The sequence below is a fragment of the Carcharodon carcharias genome, chromosome 27 (assembly GCF_017639515.1).
Source record: "Carcharodon carcharias isolate sCarCar2 chromosome 27, sCarCar2.pri, whole genome shotgun sequence".
Taxonomy (NCBI): Eukaryota; Metazoa; Chordata; class Chondrichthyes; order Lamniformes; family Lamnidae; genus Carcharodon; species Carcharodon carcharias.
The window spans coordinates 6,736,238-6,761,442 of NC_054493.1; the positions used below are offsets into that span (position 1 = coordinate 6,736,238).

Here is a 25,205-nt window from a genome sequence, read left to right on the forward strand (position 1 = left end):
ACAACCCCCTCCACAACCCCCCTCCCCAACCTCCCTCAACCCCCTCCACAAACCCTCTCCCCAACCCCCTCCACAAACCCCCTCAACCCCCTCCACAAACCCCCTCCCCAACCCCCCTCAACCCCCTCCCCAACTCCCCTCAACCCCCTCCACCCCCTCCACAAACCCCCTCCACAAACCCCCTCCACAAAACCCCTCCCCAACCCCCCTCAACCCCCTCCACAAACCCCCTCCCCAACCCCCCTCAACAACCCCCTCCCCAACCCCCCTCAACCCCCTCCCCAACCCCCCTCAACCCCCTCCACAACCCTCCCAACCCCCCTCAACCCTCTCCCCAACCCCCCTCAAACACCTCCCAACCCCCTCCACAACCCCCCTCAACCCCCCTCCCCAACCCCCCTCCCCAACCCCCTCCACAACCCCCCTCAACCCCCTCCACAACCCCCTCCACAAACCCCCTCAACCCCCTCCCCAACCCCCTCCACAGCCCCCCTCAGCCCCCTCCACAGCCCCCCTCAACCTGCTCCCAAACCCCCCTCAACCTCCTCCCCCTCCACAAACCCCCTCCCCAACCCCCTCCACACAAAACCCCTCCCCAACCCCCCTCAACCCCCCTCCACAAACCCCCTCCCCAACCCCCCTCACCCCCTCCACAAACCCCCTCCCCAACCCCCCTCAACAACCCCCTCCCCAACCCCCCTCAACCCCCTCCCCAACCCCCCTCAACCCCCTCCACAACCCCCCTCAACCCTCTCCCCAACCCCCCTCAAACACCTCCCCAACCCCCTCCACAACCCCCCTCAACCCCCTCCACAACCCCCTCCACAAACCCCCTCAACCCCCTCCCCAACCCCCTCCACAGCCCCCCTCAGCCCCCTCCACAGCCCCCCTCAACCTGCTCCCAAACCCCCCTCAACCTCCTCCCCCTCCACAACCCCTCAACAACCTCCTCAACCCCCTCCCCAACCCCCTCAACCCTCTCCCCAAACCCCCTCAAACACCTCCACAACCCCCTCCACAACCCCCCTCCCCAACCTCCCTCAACCCCCTCCCCAACCCCCTCCACAAACCCCCTCAACCCCATCCACAAATCCCCCTCCCCAACCCCCCTCAACCCCCTCCACAAACCCCTCAACCCCCTCCACAAACACCCTCAACCCCCTCCCCAACCCCCCTCAACCCCCTCCCCAACCCCCCTCAACCCCCCTCCACAAACACCCTCAACCCCCTCCCCAACCCCCCTCAACCCCCTCCTCAACCCCCTCCCCAACCCCCTCAAACCCCTCCACAACCCCCTCAAACCCCTCCACAAACACCCTCAACCCCCTCCCCCAACCCCCCCTCAACCCCTCCACAACCCCCCTCAACCCCCTCCACAACCCCCTCCACAAACCCCCTCAACCCCCTCCCCAACCCCCTCCACAGCCCCCCTCAGCCCCCTCCACAGCCCCCCTCAACCTGCTCCCAAACCCCCCTCAACCTCCTCCCCCTCCACAAACCCCCTCAACAACCTCCTCAACCCCCTCCCCAACCCCCCTCAACCCTCTCCCCAAACCCCCTCAAACACCTCCACAACCCCCTCCACAACCCCCCTCCCCAACCTCCCTCAACCCCCTCCACAAACCCCCTCAACCCCATCCACAAATCCCCCTCCCCAACCCCCCTCAACCCCCTCCACAAACCCTCAACCCCCTCCACAAACACCCTCAACCCCCTCCCCAACCCCCCTCAACCCCCTCCCCAACCCCCCTCAACCCCCTCCACAAACACCCTCAACCCCCTCCCCAACCCCCCTCAACCCCCTCCTCAACCCCCTCCCCAACCCCCCTCAAACCCCTCCACAACCCCCTCAAACCCCTCCCCAACCCCCCTCAACCCCCTCCCCAACCCCCCTCAACCCCCTCCCCAACCCCCCTCAACCCCCTCCCCAATCCCCCTCAACCCCCTCCCCAACCCCCCTCAACCCCCTCCACAACCCCCTCAACCCCCTCCACAAACACCCTCAACCCCCTCCCCAACCCCCCTCAACCCCCTCCCCAACCCCCCTCAACCCCCTCCACAAACACCCTCAACAAACACCCTCAACCCCCTCCCCAACCCCCTCCCCAACCTCCCTCAACCCCAACCCCCTCCCCAACCCCCTCCCCAACCTCCCTCAACCCCCTCAACCCCAACCCCCTCCCCAACCCCCCTCAACCCCCTCCACAAACACCCTCAACCCCCTCCCCAACCCCCTCCCTCAACCCCCTCAACCCCAACCCCCTCCCCAACCCCCCTCAACCCCCTCCACCCCCTCCTCAACCCCCTCCACAAACCCCCTCAATCCCCTCCCCCCAACTCCCTCGTCAGCATCCCCAGTCCGGCCAATCAGGGTCCGCTTCCTTCCCGCCACGCGCGGCCAGGTTCGGAAGGGGCGTGGCTCTGCACTCGGAGGAGGTGGCGCTGGACACTGTGGGGGCGGGGGCTCTGACGCGGGTCAGGTTAAGTGGGCGGGGCTTCCTGCCTGGTCATGCTCCCCTGGAACGAGGCACGCGGCTCCGCCCCGCTTCTTCTCCGTCTGCGCGTGCGCTGTTCGTCTTGCTTATCAGGTACCCCCGTCGCGCGTGCGGTATTCCAACCCTTTCCCCGCCTGGCGCATGCGCCCTGTCCCTCTCCCCCACCCCACGGCCTGGCGCGTGGGCCAGCCTCCCGCCTTTAGCGCATGCGCCCTGCCCCTCTCCCCGCCCGGCATGCGCGCTCTGCTTCGCTCCGCGCCTGGCGCGTGCGCCTGGCCCCGCCCCTCGCGCCTTGGGGCGCATGCCTCCTGCCCGGCTCGGCCGCCTGGCTCATGCGCCCTGCCCAGCTTCCCGCCCAGCGCATGCGCTCTGCTGCCCCCCCCACCCCCAGGCCCGGCCGGTCGCCATGGCGATGTGCGAGGACGTGCTGCTCTGCAACTTCGCCAAGTGCCGGGCCAAGCTGTCGGGCTTCGCCTGGGTCACCGCCTGCTCGCACGTCTTCTGCGACCAGCACGGCAGCGGCGAGTTCAGCCGCTCGCCTGCCCTGTGCCCGGCCTGCAAGAGCGCCCTGGCCGGCAAGCTGGACATTGTCCGCACCGAGCTCAGCCCCTCGGAGGAGTACAAGGCCATGGTGCTGTCCGGCCTGCGGCCAGAGCTCATCCTGGACATCGCGTCCCGCGCACTGGCCTTCTGGACCTACCAGGTGAGCGGCGGGGTCCTAGTGCCCGACCTTCCCCCCCCGCCCCCACCCCGGGGTGCTCACAGTCCCAGCCCCTCCCCCACCCCGGGGTGCTCACAGTCCCACCCCCTCCCCCACCCCGGGGTGCTCACAGTCCCACCCCTCCCCCACCCCGGGGTGCTCATACCCCACCCCAGGGTGGGGGTGCTCATACACCACACCCCCACCCCGGGGTGCTCACACTCCACGCCCCCCACCGCGGGGTGCTCATACACCAACCCCCCCCACGCCGGGGTGCTCATACACCACCCCCTCACCCCGGGATGCTCACAGTCCCACCATCCCCCCACCCCAGGGTGCTCATACACCACGCCCGGGTGCTCACAGTCCCACCCCGGGGTGCTCACAGTACCACACCTCCCCCACCCCGGGGTGCTCATACACAACCCCCCCCACCCAGGGTTGCTCACACACCACCCCCCCCCCCACCCTGGGGTGCTCACATACCACCCCACTCACCCCGGGGCGCTCACACACTACCCCGGGGTGCTCATACACCCCTCCCCACCCCGGGGTGCTCATACACCACCCCCCCACCCCAGGGTGCTCATGCACCACCCCCCCCCACCCTGGGTGCTCACAGTCCCACCATCCCCCCACCCCTGGGTGCTCATACACCATTCCCACCCCCCCACCCCGGGGTGCTCACAATCCCACCCCTCCCCCACCCCAGGGTGCTCATACAGCATCCCCCCCACCCCAGGGTGCTCATATATCATCCTCACCCCAGGTGCTCACACACCACGCCCACCCCAGGGTGATGAAACACCACACCTAACCCCAGGGTGCTGATATGTCCCCCACAGGTGCAGGTTAGTACCACCCAAGGGTGCTCATTCACCACCCCCACACCAGGCTGCTGATAACACACCTGCACCTCACTGGGGACATAAATAAACTCCCATCTCAGGGATCAGATAACACCCATCCTGGGATCCTGATCCCACACCCCTCCCCCCACCACCCTGGGGAGCAAATAAACCCCACTCGGAGGACCCAACAAATTCCCACTCCGGGGACCCCATAACCCCCATCCGCAGAACCTGATTAAAAACTCACAGCAGGGAGCCGATAATCCCCACCCCAGGGGCCCCCTAACCCCCACCCCTAGAACCTGATAAAAACTCACCTCAGGGAGCTGATACCCCCCCCCTCCCCCCACCCCAGTGACCCCATAGCCCCCAGTCCGGGGAGCCGATAACCCTCACCGATGTGACCCAATAAATTACCTGTGCTCCTGATAAACCACCCCCCACCACCACCCCTGTCTCCTGAAAATATCTTCCCCGGGGTGGTAGTGACTCCCTTCTCCCCCAAGGTCCTCATAACTCTCAGCTGCAGGCCCCGATAACCCCACTCAGAGGGCCCCGATCATGGGGCAAATTCATTTTTATTTCATTTACTTTATTGCACGGAGACTGGATTACAAAGGGGACGGAAGTTATATGATACAGGTTGTAGAGAGGCCTTGGTCTAGAGCACGGGGAACACAGTCTCAGAATAAGGGATTAGACTCAGTGAGGACTGAGATGAGGAGGAATTTCTTCACTCGGAAGGTGGTGAATCTCAGTGATTCTCTACCCCAGAGGGCTGTGGAAATTCGATCATTGAGTATGGTCGAGATGGAGATGAGTAGATTTTTGGAGACGAATGACACCAAGGGATATTGGGGGGTAGGGTGGGAAATGGCGTTGGGTAGATCAGCCACGATCTGTTTGATGGGTCTACTCCTGCTCCTATATTCCTAAATATTCAAGACAGATCAAAAGATTATTATTGGATAAGGGTATCGGGGTAACACCAAACAAAGGAGGGCAGGTGGACTCAAGAAACAGGTCAGCCACGATCTGATTGAGGGGTGCATTGACCCCAAAGCTGAACAGCTTCCTCCTCTTCACACATTCCTCCCTGCCCAGCACACTCGCATTGAGCCCTCCAGCAGCACCCACCGCCCCTTGTGGGGAGAGGAATGAGTTTCAGATTTCCTCGAGCTCTCTGCTTGAGAAAAGTGATTCTTGATTTCGAGGGCCACGCGGAGAGCGGGGCATTGGACTCTGGGATAAACGGATACCGCTTTCAATCGGCTGAGCAAATGCACGATGGGCTGAATGGCTTCCATCGGGGGCTGTAAGGTGCTGGGGTTAATTTTGAGAAGCATGGACTTGAAAGGTAGAGAGGATATGCTATACTGGTGCAGAACGTTGCTCAGAACACACTTGTTGCACTATGTACAGTTCCAGTCTCTGTATCACACTGGGAGCACCGTGTACAGTTCCGGTCTCCGTATCACACTGGGAGCACCATGTACAGTCCCGGTCTCCGTACCACACTGGGAGCCCCGTGTGCAGTTCCGGTCTCCTTATCACACTAGGAGCACCATGTACAGTTCCGGTCTGTGTATCACACTGGGAGCACCGTGTACAGTTCCGGTCTCTGTATCGCACTTGGAGCCCCGTGTACATTTCCGGTCTCCGTATCGCACTGAGAGCACCGTATACAGTTCCGGTCTCCATATCACACTGGGAGCACCGTGTGCAGTTCCGGTCTCCTTATCACACTAGGAGCACCATGTACAGTTCCAGTCTGTGTCTCACATTGGGTGCACCATGTACAGTTCCCGTCTCCGTATCACACTGGGAGCACCGTGTACAGTCGCGGTCTCTGCATCACACTGGCAGCACCGTGTACAGTTCCGGTCTCTGTATCACACTGGGAGCACCGTGTACATTTCCAGTCTCTGTATCGCACTGGGAGCCCCGTGTACATTTCCGGTCTCCATATCACACTGGGAGCACCGTGTGCAGTTCCGGTCTCCTTATCACACTGGGAGCACCATGTACAGTTCCAGTCTGTGTCTCACATTGGGTGCACCATGTACAGTTCCCGTCTCCGTATCACACTGGGAGCACCGTGTACAGTCGCGGTCTCTGCATCACACTGGCAGCACCGTGTACAGTTCCAGTCTCTGTATCACACTGGGAGAACCGTGTACAGTCCCGGTCTCCGTATCACACTGGGAGCCCTGTGTGCAGTTCCGGTCTCCTTATCACACTAGGAGCACCATGTACAGTTCCGGTCTGTTTATCACACTGGGAGCACCGTGTACAGTTCCGGTCTCTGTATCGCACTGGGAGCCCCGTGTGCAGTTCCGGTCTCCTTATCAATCTAGGAGCACCATGTACAGTTCCGGTCTGTGTATCACACTGGGAGCACCGTGTACAGTTCCGGTCTCTGTATCGCATTGGGAGACCCGTGTACAGTTCCGGTCTCCATATTGCACTGGGAGCCCCGTGTACAGTTCCGGTCTCTCTATCACACTGGGAATACCGTGCACAGTCCTGTTCTCCGTATCACACTGGGAGCCCCGTGTGCAGTTCCGGTCTCCTTATCACACTAGGAGCACCATGTACAGTTCCGGTCTCTGTATCACACTGGGCGCACCATGTACAGTTCTGGTCTCCATATCACACTGGGAGCGCCATGTACAGTTCCGGTCTCCGTAACACACTGGGAGCATTGTGTACAGTTCCGGTCTCCGTATCACAGTGGGAGCGCCGTGTACAGTTCTGGTCTCCGTATCGCACTGGAAGCACCGTATACAGTTCCGGTCTCCGTATCACACTGGGAGCACCGTGTACAGTTCTGATCTGTATCACACTGGGAGCACCGTGTACAATTCCAGTCTCCATATCACACTGGGAGCACCATGTACAGTTCCGGTCTCTGTATCACACTGGGAGCAAAGTGTACAGTTCCGATCTTGGTATCACACTGGGAGCACCTTGTATGGTTACGGTCTCCATATAACACAGGGAGCCCCGTGTACAGTTCCGGTCTATGTATCACACTGGGAGCACAGTGTACAGTTCCAGTCTCCGTATCACACTAGGAGTGCTGTGTACAGTTCTGGTCTCCATATCACACTGGGAGCGCCATGTACAGTTCCGGTCTCCGTATCAAACTGGGAGCACCGTGTACAGTTCCGGTGTCTGTATCGCACTGGGTGAAGCGTGCACAGTTCCAGTCTCCGTATCACACTGGGAGCACCGTGTACAGTTCCGGTCTCCGTATCACACTGGGCGCACAGGGTACAGTTCCGGTCTCCATATCACACTGGGAGCACCGTGTACAGTTCCAGTCTCCGTATCACACTGGGAGCACCGTGTACAGTTCCGGTCTCCGTATCACACTGGGAGCACCGTGTACAGTTCCGGTCTCTGTATCACACTGGGAGCACCTTGTACAGTTCCGGTCTCCATATCACACTGGGAGCACCATGTACAGTTCCAGTCTCCGTATCACACTGGGAGCACCGTGTACAGTTCCGGTCTCCGTATCACACTGGGAGCACCGTGTACAGTTCCGGTCTCTGTATCACACTCGGAGCACCTTGTACGGTTACGGTCTCCATATAACACAGGGAGCCCCGTGTACAGTTCCGGTCTGTGTATCACACTGGGAGCACCGTGTACAATTCCAGTCTCCGTATCACACTGGGAGCACCATGTACAGTTCCGGTCTCTGTATCACACTGGGAGCACTGTGTACAGTTCCAGTCTCCGTATCACACTAGGAGTGCTGTGTACAGTTCTGGTCTCCATATCACACTGGGAGCGCCATGTACAGTTCCGGTCTCCGTATCAAACTGGGAGCACCGTGTACAGTTCCGGTGTCTGTATCGCACTGGGTGAAGCGTGCACAGTTCCGGTCTCCGTATCACACTGGGAGCACCGTGTACAGTTCCGGTCTCCGTATCACACTGGGAGCGCCGTGTACAGTTCCGGTCTCCATATCACACTGGGCGCACAGTGTACAGTTCCGGTCTCCATATCACACTGGGAGCACCGTGTACAGTTCCAGTCTCCATATCACACTGGGAGCACCGTGTACAGTTCCGGTCTCCGTATCACACTGGGAGCACCGTGTACAGTTCTGGTCTCTGTATCACACTGGGAGCACCTTGTACAGTTCCGGTCTCCATATCACACTGGGAGCACCGTGTACAGTTCCAGTCTCCGTATCACACTAGGAGCACCGTGTACAGTTCCGGTCTCCGTATCACACTGGGAGCACCGTGTACAGTTCCGGTCTCTGTATCACACTCGGAGCACCTTGTACGGTTACGGTCTCCATATAACACAGGGAGCCCGGTGTACAGTTCCGGTCTGTGTATCACACTGGGAGCACTGTGTACAGTTCCAGTCTCCATATCACACTGGGAGTGCTGTGTACAGTTCTGGTCTCCATATCACACTGGGAGCGCCATGTACAGTTCCGGTCTCCGTATCACACTGGGAGCACTGTGTACAGTTCCGGTCTCCGTAACACTGTGGGTGCGCCGTGTACAGTTCCGGTCTCCGTATTGCACTGGGAGCACCGTATACAGTTCCGGTCTCCGTATCACACTGGGAGCACCGTGTACAGTTCTGATCTGTATCACACTGGGAGCACTGTGTACAATTCCGGTCTCCGTATCACACTGGGAGCACCATGTACAGTTCCGGTCTCTGTATCACACTGGGAGCAAAGTGTACAGTTCCTATCTGTGTATCACACTGGGAGCACCTTGTATGGTTACGGTCTCCATTAACACAGGGAGCCCCATGTACAGTTCCGGTCTATGTATCACACTGGGAGCACTGTGTACAGTTCCAGTCTCCGTATCACACTAGGAGTGCTGTGTACAGTTCTGGTCTCCATATCATACTGGGAGCACCGTGTACATTTCCAGTCTCCGTATCACACTGGGAGCACCGTGTACAGTTCCGGTATCCATATCACACTGGGAGCACCGTGTACATTTCCAGTCTCCGTATCACACTGGGAGCACCGTGTACAGTTCCGGTCTCTGTATCACACTGGGAGCACCTTGTACGGTTACAGTCTCCATATAACACAGGGAGCCCCGTGTACAGTTCCGGTCTGTGTATTACACTGGGAGCACTGTGTACAGTTCCAGTCTCCATATCACACTGGGAGTGCTGTGTACAGTTCCGGTCTCTGTATCACACTCGGAGCACTGTACAGTTCCAGTCTCAGTATCACACTGGGAGTGCTGTGTACAGTTCTAGTCTCCGTATCACACTGGCAGCGCCGTGTACAGTTCCGGTCTCCGTATCACACGGGGAGCGCCGTGTACAGTTCCGGTCTCTGTATTGCACTGGGAGAAGCGTGTGCAGTTCCGGTCTCCATATCACACTGGGAGCGCCGTGTAGAGTTTCGGTCTCCTTATCGCACTGGGAGCACCGTGTACAGTTCCGGTCTCTGTATCGCACCGGGAGCACCATGTACAGATCCGGTCTCCGTATTGCACTGGGAGCACCGTGTATAATTCTCGACTCCGTATCACACTGGGAGCGCCGTGTGGAGTTTCGGTCTCCATATCGCACTGGGAGCACCGTGTACAGTTCTGGTCTCCGTATCGCACTGGGAGCACAGTGTACAGTTCCGGTCTCGGTATCGCACTGGGAGCACCGTGTACAGTTCTGGTCTTATTGCACTGGGAGCACCGTGTCCAATTCTGGTCTCCGTATCGCACTGGGAGCACCGTGTACAGTTCCGGTCTCCGTATCGCACTGGGAGCACCGTGTACGGTTCCGGTCTGTGTATCACACTGGGAGCACCATGTACAGTTCCGGTCTCCGTATCACACTGGGAGCACCGTATGCAGTTCCGGTTTCCGTATCACACTGGGAGCGCCATGTACGGTTCCGCTCTCCATATCGCATTGGGAGCAGTGTGTACAGTTCCGGTCTCCGTATTGCACTGGGAGCACCCTGTACAGTTCGGGTCTGTGTATCGCACTGGGAGCACCGTGTACGGATCCGCTCTCCGTATCGCACCGGGAGCACCGTGTACAGTTCCGGTCTCCGTATCACACTGGGACACCGTGTACAGTTCCGGTCTCCGTATCACACCGGGAGCTCCATGTAAAGTTCCGGTCTCCGTATCACACTGGGAGCACAGTGTACAGTTCCGGTCTCCGTATCACACTGGGAGCACTGTGTACAGTTCCGGTCTCCGTATCACACTGGGAGCGCCGTGTACAGTTCCGGTCTCCATATCGCACTGGGAGCACCGTGTACAGTTCCGGTCTCCGTGTCACACCGGGAGCACCGTGTACAGTTCCGGTCTCCCTATCACACCGGGAGCTCCGTGTACAGTTCTGGTCTCCCTATCACACTGGGAGCCCGGTACTGTTCCGGTCTCCGTATCACACCGGGAGCTCCATGTACAGTTCCAGTCTCCCTATCACACTGGGAGCCCCGTGTACGGTTCCGGTCTCCGTATCGCACCGGGAGCCCCATGTACGGTTCCGGTCTCCGTATCACACTGGGAGCACCGTGTACAGTTCCGGTCTCCGTATCGCACCGGGAGCACCGTGTACAGTTCCGGTCTCCGTATCGCACCGGGAGCACCGTGTACAGTTCCGGTCTCCGTATCGCACCGGGAGCACCGTGTACAGTTCCGGTCTCCGTATCGCACCGGGAGCACCGTGTACAGTTCCGGTCTCCGTATCGCACCGGGAGCACCGTGTACAGTTCCGGTCTCCGTATCGCACCGGGAGCACCGTGTACAGTTCCGCTCTCCGTATTCTCAGGAGGATAGGGCAGCACCGAAGAAGGGGACAGCGTGGAACCTGCTGGCGCGCGTAGCGGGTGAGGTGAACGTTTTGAAGCATTTTATGAGGAAGCTGGACAAACACGGCTTGGGGGGAGTGGGGGGGGAGGGGGTGAAAGGAGGAGAAGAAGATAGCGGAGGGGTTGGCATGAGAGGGGCCGGGAGGAGACGCACGGAGCTGGTGGGCCGAACGGCCTATTTCAGTGCCGCCGGCACAGCGTAGTTCGATGGCTTCACTCACAAAGGCTGGGTTGTTTAAAGCTTGTGGCTTCCACCCCCCCACACCCCACCCCCGCCCCCCCAAAAAAGAAACAACCCCCAGTCCCCACCGTGCCCGGGCCGGTTCTAACCTGCGGTCTCTCAGATCCACCAGGAGCGGATGTACCAGGAGTATGCCTACGGCAAGGCGGAGGGCCGGCTGCGGCAGGTGGAGAAGCTCTACACCCAGCAGATCCAGGGCAAGGACATGGAGCTGGGCAACAGTCGCGGCGAGGTCTCCTCCCTCAAGAAGCTGCTGGAGGAGTACAAGAAGAAGTACAGCGAGGTCTCGGAGAGGCTCATGGAGAGGAACAGGCAGTACCAGAAGCTGCAGGGCCTGTACGACAGCCTGCGCCTCCGCAGCATGGCCGTGAGCGGGGAGGGGGACGCGCCGGCGCCGGCGGCGGTGTCCGGACCTCCCGGAGCCCTCTACGGGCTGCCTTTCGGTACGAGCGCAACCCGCCCCCCAACCCCCCCCCCCCACCAACACCACCCCTCAGCCTACACGTCCAGGGCCTCGGCCACGCCTTTCGTCAGTGGGGCTGATGTTCCTCCGCATTCCCCCTCTGACTGTCTCCTTCTCCCGCGCTCCTGGTATCAACTTCTCTCCTCATTGTCCTCGTCTCGCTCTCAGTTCTTTCTTACAGTGGAGAGGGGGCAGGAGAGCGCTTTTCGGCTGGTAAGGCCTGGGAGTGTGGGACGAGACCGGGTGGAGAGGGAGAGTGGGATTAGACTGTGTGGAGAGGGAGAGAGGGATTAGACTGTGTGGAGAGGGCGAGTGGGATTAGACTGGGTGGAGAGGGAGAGAGGGATTAGACTGGGTGGAGTGGGAGAGAGGGATTAGACTGGGTGGAGAGGGAGAGTGGGATTAGACTGGGTGGAGAGGGAGAGAGGGATTAGACTGGGTGGAGAGGGAGAGAGGGATTAGACTGGGTGGATAGGGAGAGAGGGATTAGACTGTATGGAGAGGGAGAGAGGGATTAGACTGGGTGGAGACGGAGAGAGGGATTAGACTGGGTGGAGAGGAGGGTGGGATTAGACTGGGTGGAGAGGGAGAGTGGGATTAGACTGTGTGGAGAGGGAGAGAGGGATTAGACTGGGTGGATAGGGAGAGTGGGTTAAGACTGGGTGGAGAGGGAGAGTGGGATTAGACTGTGTGGAGAGGGAGAGTGGGATTAGACTGTGTGGAGAGGGAGAGTGGGATTAGACTGAATGGAGAGGGAGAGTGGGATTAGACTGGGTGGATAGGGAGAGTGGGATTAGACTGGGTGGAGAGGGAGAGTGGGATTAGACTGTGTGGAGAGGGAGTGTGGGATTAGACTGGGTGGAGAGGGAGAGTGGGATTAGACTGTGTGGACAGGGAGAGAGGGATTAGACTGGGTGGAGAGGGAGAGTGGGACGAGACTGTGTGGAGAGGGAGAGTGGGACGAGACTGTGTGGAGAGGGAGAGTGGGACGAGACTGGATGGAGAGGGAGAGAGGGATTAGACTGTGTGGAGATGGAGAGAGGGATTAGACTGTGTGGAGAGGGAGAGTGGGATTAGATTGTGTGGAGAGGGAGAGTGGGATTAGACTGTGTGGAGAGGGAGAGAGGGATTAGACTGGGTGGAGAGGGAGAGTGGGATTAGACTGTGTGGAGAGGGAGAGAGGGATTAGACTGTGTGGAGAGGGCGAGTGGGATTAGACTGGCTGGAGAGGGAGAGAGGGATTAGACTGGGTGAAGAGGGAGAGAGGGGTTAGACTGTGGAGAGGGAGAGTGGGATTAGACTGGGTGGAGAGTGGGAGAGGGATTAGACTGGGTGGAGAGGGAGAGAGGGATTAGACTGTGTGGAGAAGGAGAGTGGGATTAGACTGGGTGGAGAGGGAGAGAGGGATTAGACTGGGTGGAGAGGGAGAGAGGGATTAGACTGTGTGGAGAGGGAGAGAGGGATTAGACTGTGTGGAGAGGGAGAGAGGGATTAGACTGTGTGGAGAGGGAGAGAGGGATTAGACTGTGTGGAGAGGGAGAGAGGGATTAGACTGTGTGGAGAGGGGGAGTGGGATTAGACTGGGTGGAGAGGGAGAGAGGGATTAGACTGTGTGGAGAGGGAGAGAGGGATTAGACTGTGTGGAGAGGGAGAGTGGGATTAGACTGGGTGGAGAGGAGTGTGGGATTAGACTGTGTGGAGAGGGAGAGTGGGACGAGACTGGATGGAGGGGGAGAGTGGGATTAGACTGGATGGAGAGGGAGAGTGGGATTAGACTGGGTGGAGAGGGAGTGTGGGATTAGACTGGGTGGAGAGGGAGAGTGGGATTAGACTGTGTGGAGAGGGAGAGAGGGATTAGACTGGGTGGAGAGGGAGAGTGGGATTAGACTGGGTGGAGAGGGAGAGTGGGATTAGACTGTGTGGAGAGGGAGAGAGGGATTAGACTGGGTGGAGTGGGAGTGTGGGATTAGACTGGGTGGAGAGGGAGAGAGGGATTAGACTGGGTGAAGAGGGAGAATGGGATTAGACTGTGTGGAGAGGGAGAGTGGGATTAGACTGGGTGGAGAGGGAGAGAGGGATTAGACTGTGTGGAGAGGGAGAGAGGGATTAGACTGTGTGGAGAGGGAGAGAGGGATTAGACTGGGTGGAGAGGGAGTGTGGGATTAGACTGGGTGGAGAGGGAGAGTGGGATTAGACTGGGTGGAGAGTGAGAGAGGGATTAGACTGGGTGGAGAGGGAGAGAGGGATTAGACTGGGTGGAGAGGAGGGTGGGATTAGACTGGGTGGAGTGGGAGTGTGGGATTAGACTGGGTGGAGAGGGAGAGAGGGATTAGACTGTGTGGAGAGGGAGAGAGGGATTAGACTGTGTGGAGATGGAGAGAGGGATTAGACTGTGTGGAGAGGGCGAGTGGGATTAGACTGGGTGGAGAGGGAGAGAGGGATTAGACTGTGTGGAGAGGGAGAGAGGGATTAGACTGTGTGGAGAGGAAGAGTGGGATTAGACTGGGTGGAGTGGGAGAGTGGGATTAGACTGGGTGGAGAGGGAGAGTGGGATTAGACTGGGTGGAGAGGGAGAGAGGGATTAGACTGGGTGGAGAGGGAGAGTGGGATTAGACTGTGTGGAGAGGGAGAGAGGGATTAGACTGGGTGGAGAGGGAGAGTGGGATTAGACTGTGTGGAGAGGGAGAATGGGATTAGACTGGGTGGAGAGGGAGTGTGGGATTAGACTGGGTGGAGAGGGAGAGAGGGATTAGACTGGGTGGAGATGGAGAGAGGGATTAGACTGGATGGAGAGGGAGAGTGGGATTAGACTGTGTGGAGAGGGATTAGACTGGGTGGAGAGGGAGAGAGGGATTAGACTGGGTGGAGAGGGAGAGAGGGATTAGACTGGGTGAAGAGGGAGATTGGGATTAGACTGTGTGGAGAGGGAGATAGGGATTAGACTGGGTGGAGAGAGAGAGTGGGATTAGACTGGGTGGAGAGGGAGAGTGGGATTAGACTGGGTGGAGAGGGAGAGTGGGATTAGACTGTGTGGAGAGGGAGAGAGGGATTAGACTGGGTGGAGAGGGAGAGTGGGATTAGACTGGGTGGAGAGGGAGAGTGGGATTAGACTGTGTGGAGAGGGAGAGAGGGATTAGACTGGGTGGAGTGGGAGTGTGGGATTAGACTGGGTGGAGAGGGAGAAAGGGATTAGACTGGGTGGAGAGGGAGAGAGGGATTAGACTGGGTGGAGTGGGAGAGAGGGATTAGACTGGGTGGAGAGGGAGAGCGGGATTAGACTGGGTGGAGAGGGAGAGCGGGATTAGACTGGGTGGAGAGGGAGAATGGGATTAGACTGTGTGGAGAGGGAGAGTGGAATTAGACTGGGTGGAGAGGGAGAGAGGGATTAGACTGTGTGGAGAGGGAGAGCGGGATTAGACTGGGTGGAGAGGGAGAGAGGGATTAGACTGGGTGGAGAGCGAGAGCGGGATTAGACTGGGTGGAGAGGGAGAGAGGGATTAGACTGGGTGGAGAGGGAGAGCGGGATTAGACTGTGTGGAGAGGGAGAGCGGGATTAGACTGGGTGGAGAGGGAGAATGGGATTAGACTGTGTGGAGAGGGAGAGAGGGATTAGACTGGGTGGAGAGGGAGAGAGGGATTAGACTGGGTGGAGAGGGAGAGTGGGATTAGACTGTGTGGAGAGGGAGAGTGGGATTAGACTGAATGGAGAGGGAGAGTGGGATTAGACTGGGTGGATAGGGAGAGTGGGATTAGACTGTGTGGAGAGGGAGTGTGGGATTAGACTGGGTGGAGAGGGAGAGTGGGATTAGACTGTGTGGAGAGGGAGAGAGGGATTAGACTGGGTGGAGAGGGAGAGTGGGATTAGACTGGGTGGAGAGGGAGAGAGGGATTAGACTGTGTGGAGAGGGAGAGCGGGATTAGACTGGGTGGAGAGGGAGAGAGGGATTAGACTGGGTGGAGAGCGAGAGAGGGATTAGACTGGGTGGAGAGGGAGAGAGGGATTAGACTGGGTGGAGAGGGAGAGCGGGATTAGACTGGGTGGAGAGGGAGAGTGGGATTAGACTGGGTGGAGAGGGAGAATGGGATTAGACTGTGTGGAGAGGGAGAGAGGGATTAGACAGGGTGGAGAGGGAGAGAGGGATTAGACTGGGTGGAGAGGGAGAGTGGGATTAGACTGTGTGGAGAGGGAGAGTGGGATTAGACTGAATGGTGAGGGAGAGTGGGATTAGACTGGGTGGATAGGGAGAGTGGGATTAGACTGTGTGGAGAGGGAGTGTGGGATTAGACTGGGTGGAGAGGGAGAGTGGGATTAGACTGTGTGGAGAGGGAGAGAGGGATTAGACTGGGTGGAGAGGGAGAGTGGGATTAGACTGTGTGGAGAGGGAGAGAGGGATTAGACTGTGTGGAGAGGGCGAGTGGGATTAGACTGGCTGGAGAGGGAGAGAGGGATTAGACTGGGTGAAGAGGGAGAGAGGGGTTAGACTGTGGAGAGGGAGAGTGGGATTAGACTGGGTGGAGAGTGGGAGAGGGGTTAGACTGGGTGGAGAGAGAGAGAGGGATTAGACTGTGTGGAGAGGGAGAGTGGGATTAGACTGGGTGGAGAGGGAGAGAGGGATTAGACTGGGTGGAGAGGGAGAGAGGGATTAGACTGTGTGGAGAGGGAGAGAGGGATTAGACTGTGTGGAGAGGGAGAGAGGGATTAGACTGTGTGGAGAGGGAGAGAGGGATTAGACTGTGTGGAGAGGGAGAGAGGGATTAGACTGTGTGGAGAGGGAGGGTGGGATTAGACTGGGTGGAGAGGGAGAGAGGGATTAGACTGTGTGGAGAGGGAGAGAGGGATTAGACTGTGTGGAGAGGGAGAGTGGGATTAGACTGGGTGGAGTGGGAGAGTGGGATTAGACTGTGTGGAGAGGGAGAGTGGGATTAGACTGGGTGGAGAGGAGTGTGGGATTAGACTGGGTGGAGAGGGAGAGTGGGACTAGACTGGATGGAGAGGGAGAGTGGGATTAGACTGGATGGAGAGGGAGAGTGGGATTAGACTGGGTGGAGAGGGAGAGAGGGATTAGACTGGGTGGAGAGGGAGAGTGGGATTAGACTGTGTGGAGAGGGAGAGAGGGATTAGACTGGGTGGAGAGGGAGAGTGGGATTAGACTGGGTGGAGAGGGAGAGTGGGATTAGACTGTGTGGAGAGGGAGAGAGGGATTAGACTGGGTGGAGTGGGAGTGTGGGATTAGACTGGGTGGAGAGGGAGAGAGGGATTAGACTGGGTGAGAGGGAGAGAGGGATTAGACTGGGTGGAGTGGGAGAGAGGGATTAGACTGGGTGGAGAGGGAGAGCGGGATTAGACTGGGTTGATAGGGAGAGCGGGATTAGACTGGGTGGAGAGGGAGAATGGGATTAGACTGTGTGGAGAGGGAGAGTGGGATTAGACTGTGTGGAGAGGGAGAGAGGGATTAGACTGTGTGGAGAGGGAGAGAGGGATTAGACTGTGTGGAGAGGGAGAGAGGGATTAGACTGGGTGGAGAGGGAGTGTGGGATTAGACTGGGTGGAGAGGGAGAGAGGGATTAGACTGGGTGGAGAGTGAGAGAGGGATTAGACTGGGTGTAGAGGGAGAGTGTAATTAGACTGTGTGGAGAGGGAGAGTGGGATTAGACTGGGTGGAGAGGGAGAGTGGGATTAGACTGGGTGGAGAGTGAGAGAGGGATTAGACTGGGTGGAGAGGGAGAGAGGGATTAGACTGGGTGGAGAGGAGGGTGGGATTAGACTGGGTGGAGTGGGAGTGTGGGATTAGACTGGGTGGAGAGGAAGAGAGGGATTAGACTGTGTGGAGAGGGAGAGAGGGATTAGACTGTGTGGAGATGGAGAGAGGGATTAGACTGTGTGGAGAGGGCGAGTGGGATTAGACTGGGTGGAGAGGGAGAGAGGGATTAGACTGTGTGGAGAGGGAGAGAGGGATTAGACTGTGTTCAGAGGGAGAGAGGGATTAGACTGTGTGGAGAGGGAGAGAGGGATTAGACTGTGTGGAGAGGGAGAGAGGGATTAGACTGTGTGGAGAGGGGGAGTGGGATTAGACTGGGTGGAGAGGGAGAGAGGGATTAGACTGTGTGGAGAGGGAGAGAGGGATTAGACTGTGTGGAGAGGGAGAGTGGGATTAGACTGGGTGGAGTGGGAGAGTGGGATTAGACTGTGTGGAGAGGGAGAGTGGGATTAGACTGGGTGGAGAGGAGTGTGGGATTAGACTGGGTGGAGAGGGAGAGTGGGACGAGACTGGATGGAGGGGGAGAGTGGGATTAGACTGGATGGAGAGGGAGAGTGGGATTAGACTGGGTGGAGAGGGAGAGAGGGATTAGACTGGGTGGAGAGGGAGAGTGGGATTAGACTGTGTGGAGAGGGAGAGAGGGATTAGACTGGGTGGAGAGGGAGAGTGGGATTAGACTGGTGGAGAGGGAGAGTGGATTAGACTGTGTGGAGAGGGAGAGAGGGATTAGACTGGGTGGAGTGGGAGTGTGGGATTAGACTGGGTGGAGAGGGAGAGAGGGATTAGACTGGGTGAAGAGGGAGAGAGGGATTAGACTGGGTGGAGTGGGAGAGAGGGATTAGACTGGGTGGAGAGGGAGAGCGGGATTAGACTGGGTTGATAGGGAGAGCGGGATTAGACTGGGTGGAGAGGGAGAATGGGATTAGACTGTGTGGAGAGGGAGAGTGGGATTAGACTGTGTGGAGAGGGAGAGAGGGATTAGACTGTGTGGAGAGGGAGAGAGGGATTAGACTGTGTGGAGAGGGAGAGAGGGATTAGACTGGGTGGAGAGGGAGTGTGGGATTAGACTGGGTGGAGAGGGAGAGAGGGATTAGACTGGGTGGAGAGTGAGAGAGGGATTAGACTGGGTGTAGAGGGAGAGTGTAATTAGACTGTGTGGAGAGGGAGAGTGGGATTAGACTGGGTGGAGAGGGAGAGTGGGATTAGACTGGGTGGAGAGTGAGAGAGGGATTAGACTGGGTGGAGAGGGAGAGAGGGATTAGACTGGGTGGAGAGGAGGGTGGGATTAGACTGGGTGGAGTGGGAGTGTGGGATTAGACTGGGTGGAGAGGAGAGAGGGATTAGACTGTGTGGAGAGGGAGAGAGGGATTAGACTGTGTGGAGAGGGAGAGAGGGATTAGACTGTGTGGAGAGGGCGAGTGGGATTAGACTGGGTGGAGAGGGAGAGAGGGATTAGACTGTGTGGAGAGGGAGAGAGGGATTAGACTGTGTGGAGAGGGAGAGTGGGATTAGACTGGGTGGAGTGGGAGAGTGGGATTAGACTGGGTGGAGAGGGAGAGTGGGATTAGACTGGGTGGAGAGGGAGAGAGGGATTAGACTGGGTGGAGAGGGAGAGTGGGATTAGACTGTGTGGAGAGGGAGAGAGGGATTAGACTGGGTGGAGAGGGAGAGTGGGATTAGACTGTGTGGAGAGGGAGAATGGGATTAGACTGGGTGGAGAGGGAGTGTGGGATTAGACTGGGTGGAGAGGGAGAGAGGGATTAGACTGGGTGGAGATGGAGAGAGGGATTAGACTGGATGGAGAGGGAGAGTGGGATGAGACTGTGTGGAGAGGGATTAGACTGGGTGGAGAGGGAGAGAGGGATTAGACTGGGTGGAGAGGGAGAGAGGGATTAGACTGGGTGGAGAGGGAGATTGGGATTAGACTGTGTGGAGAGGGAGAGAGGGATTAGACTGGGTGGAGAGGGAGAGTGGGATTAGACTGGGTGGAGAGGGAGAGTGGGATTAGACTGGGTGGAGAGGGAGAGTGGGATTAGACTGTGTGGAGAGGGAGAGAGGGATTAGACTGGGTGGAGAGGGAGAGTGGGATTAGACTGGGTGGAGAGGGAGAGTGGGATTAGACTGTGTGGAGAGGGAGAGAGGGATTAGACTGGGTGGAGTGGGAGTGTGGGATTAGACTGGGTGGAGAGGGAGAAAGGGATTAGACTGGGTGGAGAGGGAGAGAGGGTTTAGACTGGGTGGAGTGGGAGAGAGGGTTTAGACTGGGTGGAGTGGGAGAGAGGGATTAGACTGGGTGGAGAGGGAGAGCGGGATTAGACTGGGTGGAGAGGGAGAGCGGGATTAGACTGGGTGGAGAGGGAGAATGGGATTAGACTGTGTGGAGAGGGAGAGTGGAATTAGACTGGGTGGAGAGGGAGAGAGGGATTAGACTGTGTGGAGAGGGAGAGCGGGATTAGACTGGGTGGAGAGGGAGAGAGGGATTAGACTGGGTGGAGAGCGAGAGCGGGATTAGACTGGGTGGAGAGGGAGAGAGGGATTAGACTGGGTGGAGAGGGAGAGCGGGATTAGACTGGGTGGAGAGGGAGAATGGGATTAGACTGTGTGGAGAGGGAGAGAGGGATTAGACTGGGTGGAGAGGGAGAGAGGGATTAGACTGGGTGGAGAGGGAGAGTGGGATTAGACTGTGTGGAGAGGGAGAGTGGGATTAGACTGAATGGAGAGGGAGAGTGGGATTAGACTGGGTGGATAGGGAGAGTGGGATTAGACTGTGTGGAGAGGGAGTGTGGGATTAGACTGGGTGGAGAGGGAGAGTGGGATTAGACTGTGTGGAGAGGGAGAGAGGGATTAGACTGGGTGGAGAGGGAGAGTGGGACGAGACTGTGTGGAGAGCGAGAGTGGGACGAGACTGTGTGGAGAGGGAGAGTGGGACGAGACTGGATGGAGAGGGAGAGAGGGATTAGACTGTGTGGATATGGAGAGAGGGATTAGACTGTGTGGAGAGGGAGAGTGGGATTAGATTGTGTGGAGAGGGAGAGTGGGATTAGACTGTGTGGAGAGGGAGAGAGGGATTAGACTGTGTGGAGAGGGCGAGTGGGATTAGACTGGCTGGAGAGGGAGAGAGGGATTAGACTGGGTGAAGAGGGAGAGAGGGGTTAGACTGTGGAGAGGGAGAGTGGGATTAGACTGGGTGGAGAGTGGGAGTGGGATTAGACTGGGTGGAGAGGGAGAGAGGGTTTAGACTGTGTGGAGAGGGAGAGTGGGATTAGAGTGGGTGGAGAGGGAGAGAGGGATTAGACTGGGTGGAGAGGGAGAGAGGGATTAGACTGTGTGGAGAGGGAGAGAGGGATTAGACTGTGTGGAGAGGGAGAGAGGGATTAGACTGTGTGGAGAGGGAGAGAGGGATTAGACTGTGTGGAGAGGGAGAGAGGGATTAGACTGTGTGGAGAGGTGGAGTGGGATTAGACTGGGTGGAGAGGGAGAGAGGGATTAGACTGTGTGGAGAGGGAGAGTGGGATTAGACTGGGTGGAGTGGGAGAGTGGGATTAGACTGTGTGGAGAGGGAGAGTGGGATTAGACTGGGTGGAGAGGAGTGTGGGATTAGACTGGGTGGAGAGGGAGAGTGGGACGAGACTGGATGGAGGGGGAGAGTGGGATTAGACTGGATGGAGAGGGAGAGTGGGATTAGACTGGGTGGAGAGGGAGAGAGGGATTAGACTGGGTGGAGAGGGAGAGAGGGATTAGACTGTGTGGAGAGGGAGAGCGGGATTAGACTGGGTGGAGAGGGAGAGTGGGACGAGACGGGGTGGAGAGGGAGAGTGGGATTAGACTGTGTGGAGAGGGAGAGAGGGATTAGACTGTGTGGAGAGGGAGAGTGGGACGAGACTGGGTGGAGAGGGAGAGTGGGATTAGACTGGGTGGAGAGGGAGAGAGGGATTAGACTGTGTGGAGAGGGAGAGTGGGTTTAGACTGTGTGGAGAGGGAGAGTGGGATTAGACTGTGTGGAGAGGGAGAGTGGGATTAGACTGTGTGGAGAGGGAGAGAGGGATTAGACTGTGTGGAGACGGCGAGTGGGATTAGACTGGCTGGAGAGGGAGAGAGGGATTAGACTGGGTGGAGAGGGAGAGAGGGATTGGACTGTGTGGAGAGGGAGAGTGGGATTAGACTGGGTGGAGAGTGGGAGAGGGATTAGACTGGGTGGAGAGGGAGAGAGGGATTAGACTGTGTGGAGAGGGAGAGAGGGATTAGACTGTGTGGAGAGGGAGAGTGGGATTAGACTGGGTGGAGAGGGAGAGTGGGATTAGACTGTGTGGAGAGGGAGAGAGGGATTAGACTGTGTGGAGGGGGCGAGTGGGATTAGACTGGCTGGAGAGGGAGAGAGGGATTAGACTGGGTGAAGAGGGAGAGAGGGGTTAGACTGTGGAGAGGGAGAGTGGGATTAGACTGGGTGGAGAGTGGGAGAGGGATTAGACTGGGTGGAGAGGGAGAGAGGGTTTAGACTGTGTGGAGAGGGAGAGTGGGATTAGACTGGGTGGAGAGGGAGAGAGGGATTAGACTGGGTGGAGAGGGAGAGAGGGATTAGACTGTGTGGAGAGGGAGAGAGGGATTAGACTGTGTGGAGAGGGAGAGAGGGATTAGACTGTGTGGAGAGGGAGAGAGGGATTAGACTGTGTGGAGAGGGAGAGAGGGATTAGACTGTTTGGAGAGGTGGAGTGGGATTAGACTGGGTGGAGAGGGAGAGAGGGATTAGACTGTGTGGAGAGGGAGAGTGGGATTAGACTGGGTGGACTGGGAGAGTGGGATTAGACTGTGTGGAGAGGGAGAGTGGGATTAGACTGGGTGGAGAGGAGTGTGGGATTAGACTGGGTGGAGAGGGAGAGTGGGACGAGACTGGATGGAGGGGGAGAGTGGGATTAGACTGGATGGAGAGGGAGAGTGGGATTAGACTGGGTGGAGAGGGAGAGAGGGATTAGACTGGGTGGAGAGGGAGAGAGGGATTAGACTGTGTGGAGAGGGAGAGCGGGATTAGACTGGGTGGAGAGGGAGAGTGGGACGAGACGGGGTGGAGAGGGAGAGTGGGATTAGACTGTGTGGAGAGGGAGAGAGGGATTAGACTGTGTGGAGAGGGAGAGTGGGACGAGACTGGGTGGAGAGGGAGAGTGGGATTAGACTGGGTGGAGAGGGAGAGAGGGATTAGACTGTGTGGAGATGGAGAGAGGGATAAGACTGTGTGGAGAGGGAGAGTGGGATTAGACTGTGTGGAGAGGGAGAGTGGGATTAGACTGTGTGGAGAGGGAGAGAGGGATTAGACTGTGTGGAGACGGCGAGTGGGATTAGACTGGCTGGAGAGGGAGAGAGGGATTAGACTGGGTGGAGATGGAGAGAGGGATTGGACTGTGTGGAGAGGGAGAGTGGGATTAGACTGGGTGGAGAGTGGGAGAGGGATTAGACTGGGTGGAGAGGGAGAGAGGGATTAGACTGTGTGGAGAGGGAGAGAGTGATTAGACTGGGTGGAGAGGGAGAGAGGGATTAGACAATGTGGAGAGGGAGGGTGGGATTAGACTGGGTGGAGAGGGAGAGAGGGATTAGACTGTGTGGAGAGGGAGAGAGGGATTAGACTGTGTGGAGAGGGAGAGTGGGATTAGACTGAGTGGAGTGGGAGAGTGGGATTAGACTGTGTGGAGAGGGACAGTGGGATTAGACTGGGTGGAGAGGAGTGTGGGATTAGACTGGGTGGAGAGGGAGAGTGGGACGAGACTGGATGGAGAGGAAGAGTGGGATTAGACTGGGTGGAGAGGGAGAGTGGGATTAGACTGGGTGGAGCGAGAGATAGGGATTAGACTGGGTGGAGAGGGAGAGAGGGATTAGACTGTGTGGAGAGGGAGAGCGGGATTAGACTGGGTGGAGAGGGAGAGTGGGACGAGACGGGGTGGAGAGGGAGAGTGGGATTAGACTGTGTGGAGAGGGAGAGAGGGATTAGACTGTGTGGAGAGGGAGAGTGGGATTAGACTCGGTGGAGAGGGAGAGAGGGATTAGACTGTGTGGAGAGGCAGAGTGGGATTAGACTGGGTGGAGAGTGAGAGAGGGATTAGACTGGGTGGAGAGGGAGAGAGGGATTAGACTGGGTGGAGAGGAGGGTGGGATTAGACTGGGTGGAGTGGGAGTGTGGGATTAGACTGGGTGGAGAGGGAGAGAGGGATTAGACTGTGTGGAGAGGGAGAGAGGGATTAGACTGTGTGGAGAGGGAGAGAGGGATTAGACTGGGTGGAGAGGGAGTGTGGGATTAGACTGGGTGGAGAGGGAGAGAGGGATTAGACTGGGTGGAGAGTGAGAGAGGGATTAGACTGGGTGCAGAGGGAGAGTGTAATTAGACTGTGTGGAGAGGGAGAGTGGGATTAGACTGGGTGGAGAGGGAGAGTGGGATTAGAATGGGTGGAGAGTGAGAGAGGGATTAGACTGGGTGGAGAGGGAGAGAGGGATTAGACTGGGTGGAGAGGAGGGTGGGATTAGACTGGGTGGAGTGGGAGTGTGGGATTAGACTGGGTGGAGAGGGAGAGAGGGATTAGACTGTGTGGAGAGGGAGAGAGGGATTAGACTGTGTGGAGAGGGAGAGAGGGATTAGACTGTGTGGAGAGGGCGAGTGGGATTAGACTGGGTGGAGAGGGAGAGAGGGATTAGACTGTGTGGAGAGGGAGATAGGGATTAGACTGGGTGGAGTGGGAGAGTGTGATTTGACTGGGTGGAGAGGGAGAGTGGGATTAGACTGGGTGGAGAGGGAGAGAGGGATTAGACTGGGTGGAGAGGGAGAGTGGGATTAGACTGTGTGGAGAGGGAGAGAGGGATTAGACTGGGTGGAGAGGGAGAGTGGGATTAGACTGTGTGGAGAGGGAGAATGGGATTAGACTGGGTGGAGAGGGAGTGTGGGATTAGACTGCGTGGAGAGGGAGAGAGGGATTAGACTGGGTGGAGAGGGAGAGAGGGATTAGACTGGATGGAGAGGGAGAGTGGGATTAGACTGTGTGGAGAGGGATTAGACTGGGTGGAGAGGGAGAGAGGGATTAGACTGGGTGGAGAGGGAGAGAGGGATTAGACTGGGTGGAGAGGGAGATTGGGATTAGACTGTGTGGAGAGGGAGTGAGGGATTAGACTGGGTGGAGAGGGAGAGTGGGATTAGACTGGGTGGAGAGGGAGAGTGGGATTAGACTGGGTGGAGAGGGAGAGTGGGATTAGACTGGGTGGAGAGGGAGAGAGGGATTAGACTGGGTGGAGAGGGAGAGTGGGATTAGACTGGGTGGAGAGGGAGAGTGGGATTAGACTGTGTGGAGAGGGAGAGAGGGATTAGACTGGGTGGAGAGGAGTGTGGGATTAGACTGGGTGGAGAGGGAGAGTGGGACTAGACTGGATGGAGAGGGAGAGTGGGATTAGACTGGGTGGAGAGGGAGAGTGGGATTAGACTGGGTGGAGAGGGAGAGAGGGATTAGACTGGGTGGAGAGGGAGAGAGGGATTAGACTGTGTGGAGAGGGAGAGAGGGATTAGACTGGGTGGAGAGGGAGAGTGGGACTAGACTGGGTGGAGAGGGAGAGTGGGATTAGACTGTGTGGAGAGGGAGAGAGGGATTAGACTGTGTGGAGAGGGAGAGTGGGATTAGACTGGGTGGAGAGGGAGAGTGGGATTAGACTGGGTGGAGAGGGAGAGAGGGATTAGACTGTGTGGAGATGGAGAGAGGGATTAGACTGTGTGGAGAGGGAGAGTGGGATTAGACTGTGTGGAGAGGGAGAGTGGGATTAGACTGTGTGGAGAGGGAGAGAGGGATTAGACTGTGTGGAGAGGGGGAGTGGGATTAGACTGGGTGGAGAGGGAGAGAGGGATT

General features: G+C 57.8%; 1 protein-coding gene across 1 annotated transcript in view; it reads left to right on the top strand.

The window, feature by feature from the left end:
- Positions 1-2,901: 2,901 nt before the first annotated feature.
- Positions 2,902-25,205, top strand: part of LOC121270129 (tetratricopeptide repeat protein 5-like) — a 62,095-nt gene continuing 39,791 nt past the window's right edge. Inside the window, exons 1-2 of the mRNA XM_041175446.1 lie at positions 2,902-3,198; positions 11,219-11,558. Of these exons, the coding sequence (XP_041031380.1) occupies positions 2,902-3,198; positions 11,219-11,558 (637 nt within the window). The remainder of the gene's footprint in view (positions 3,199-11,218; positions 11,559-25,205) is intronic.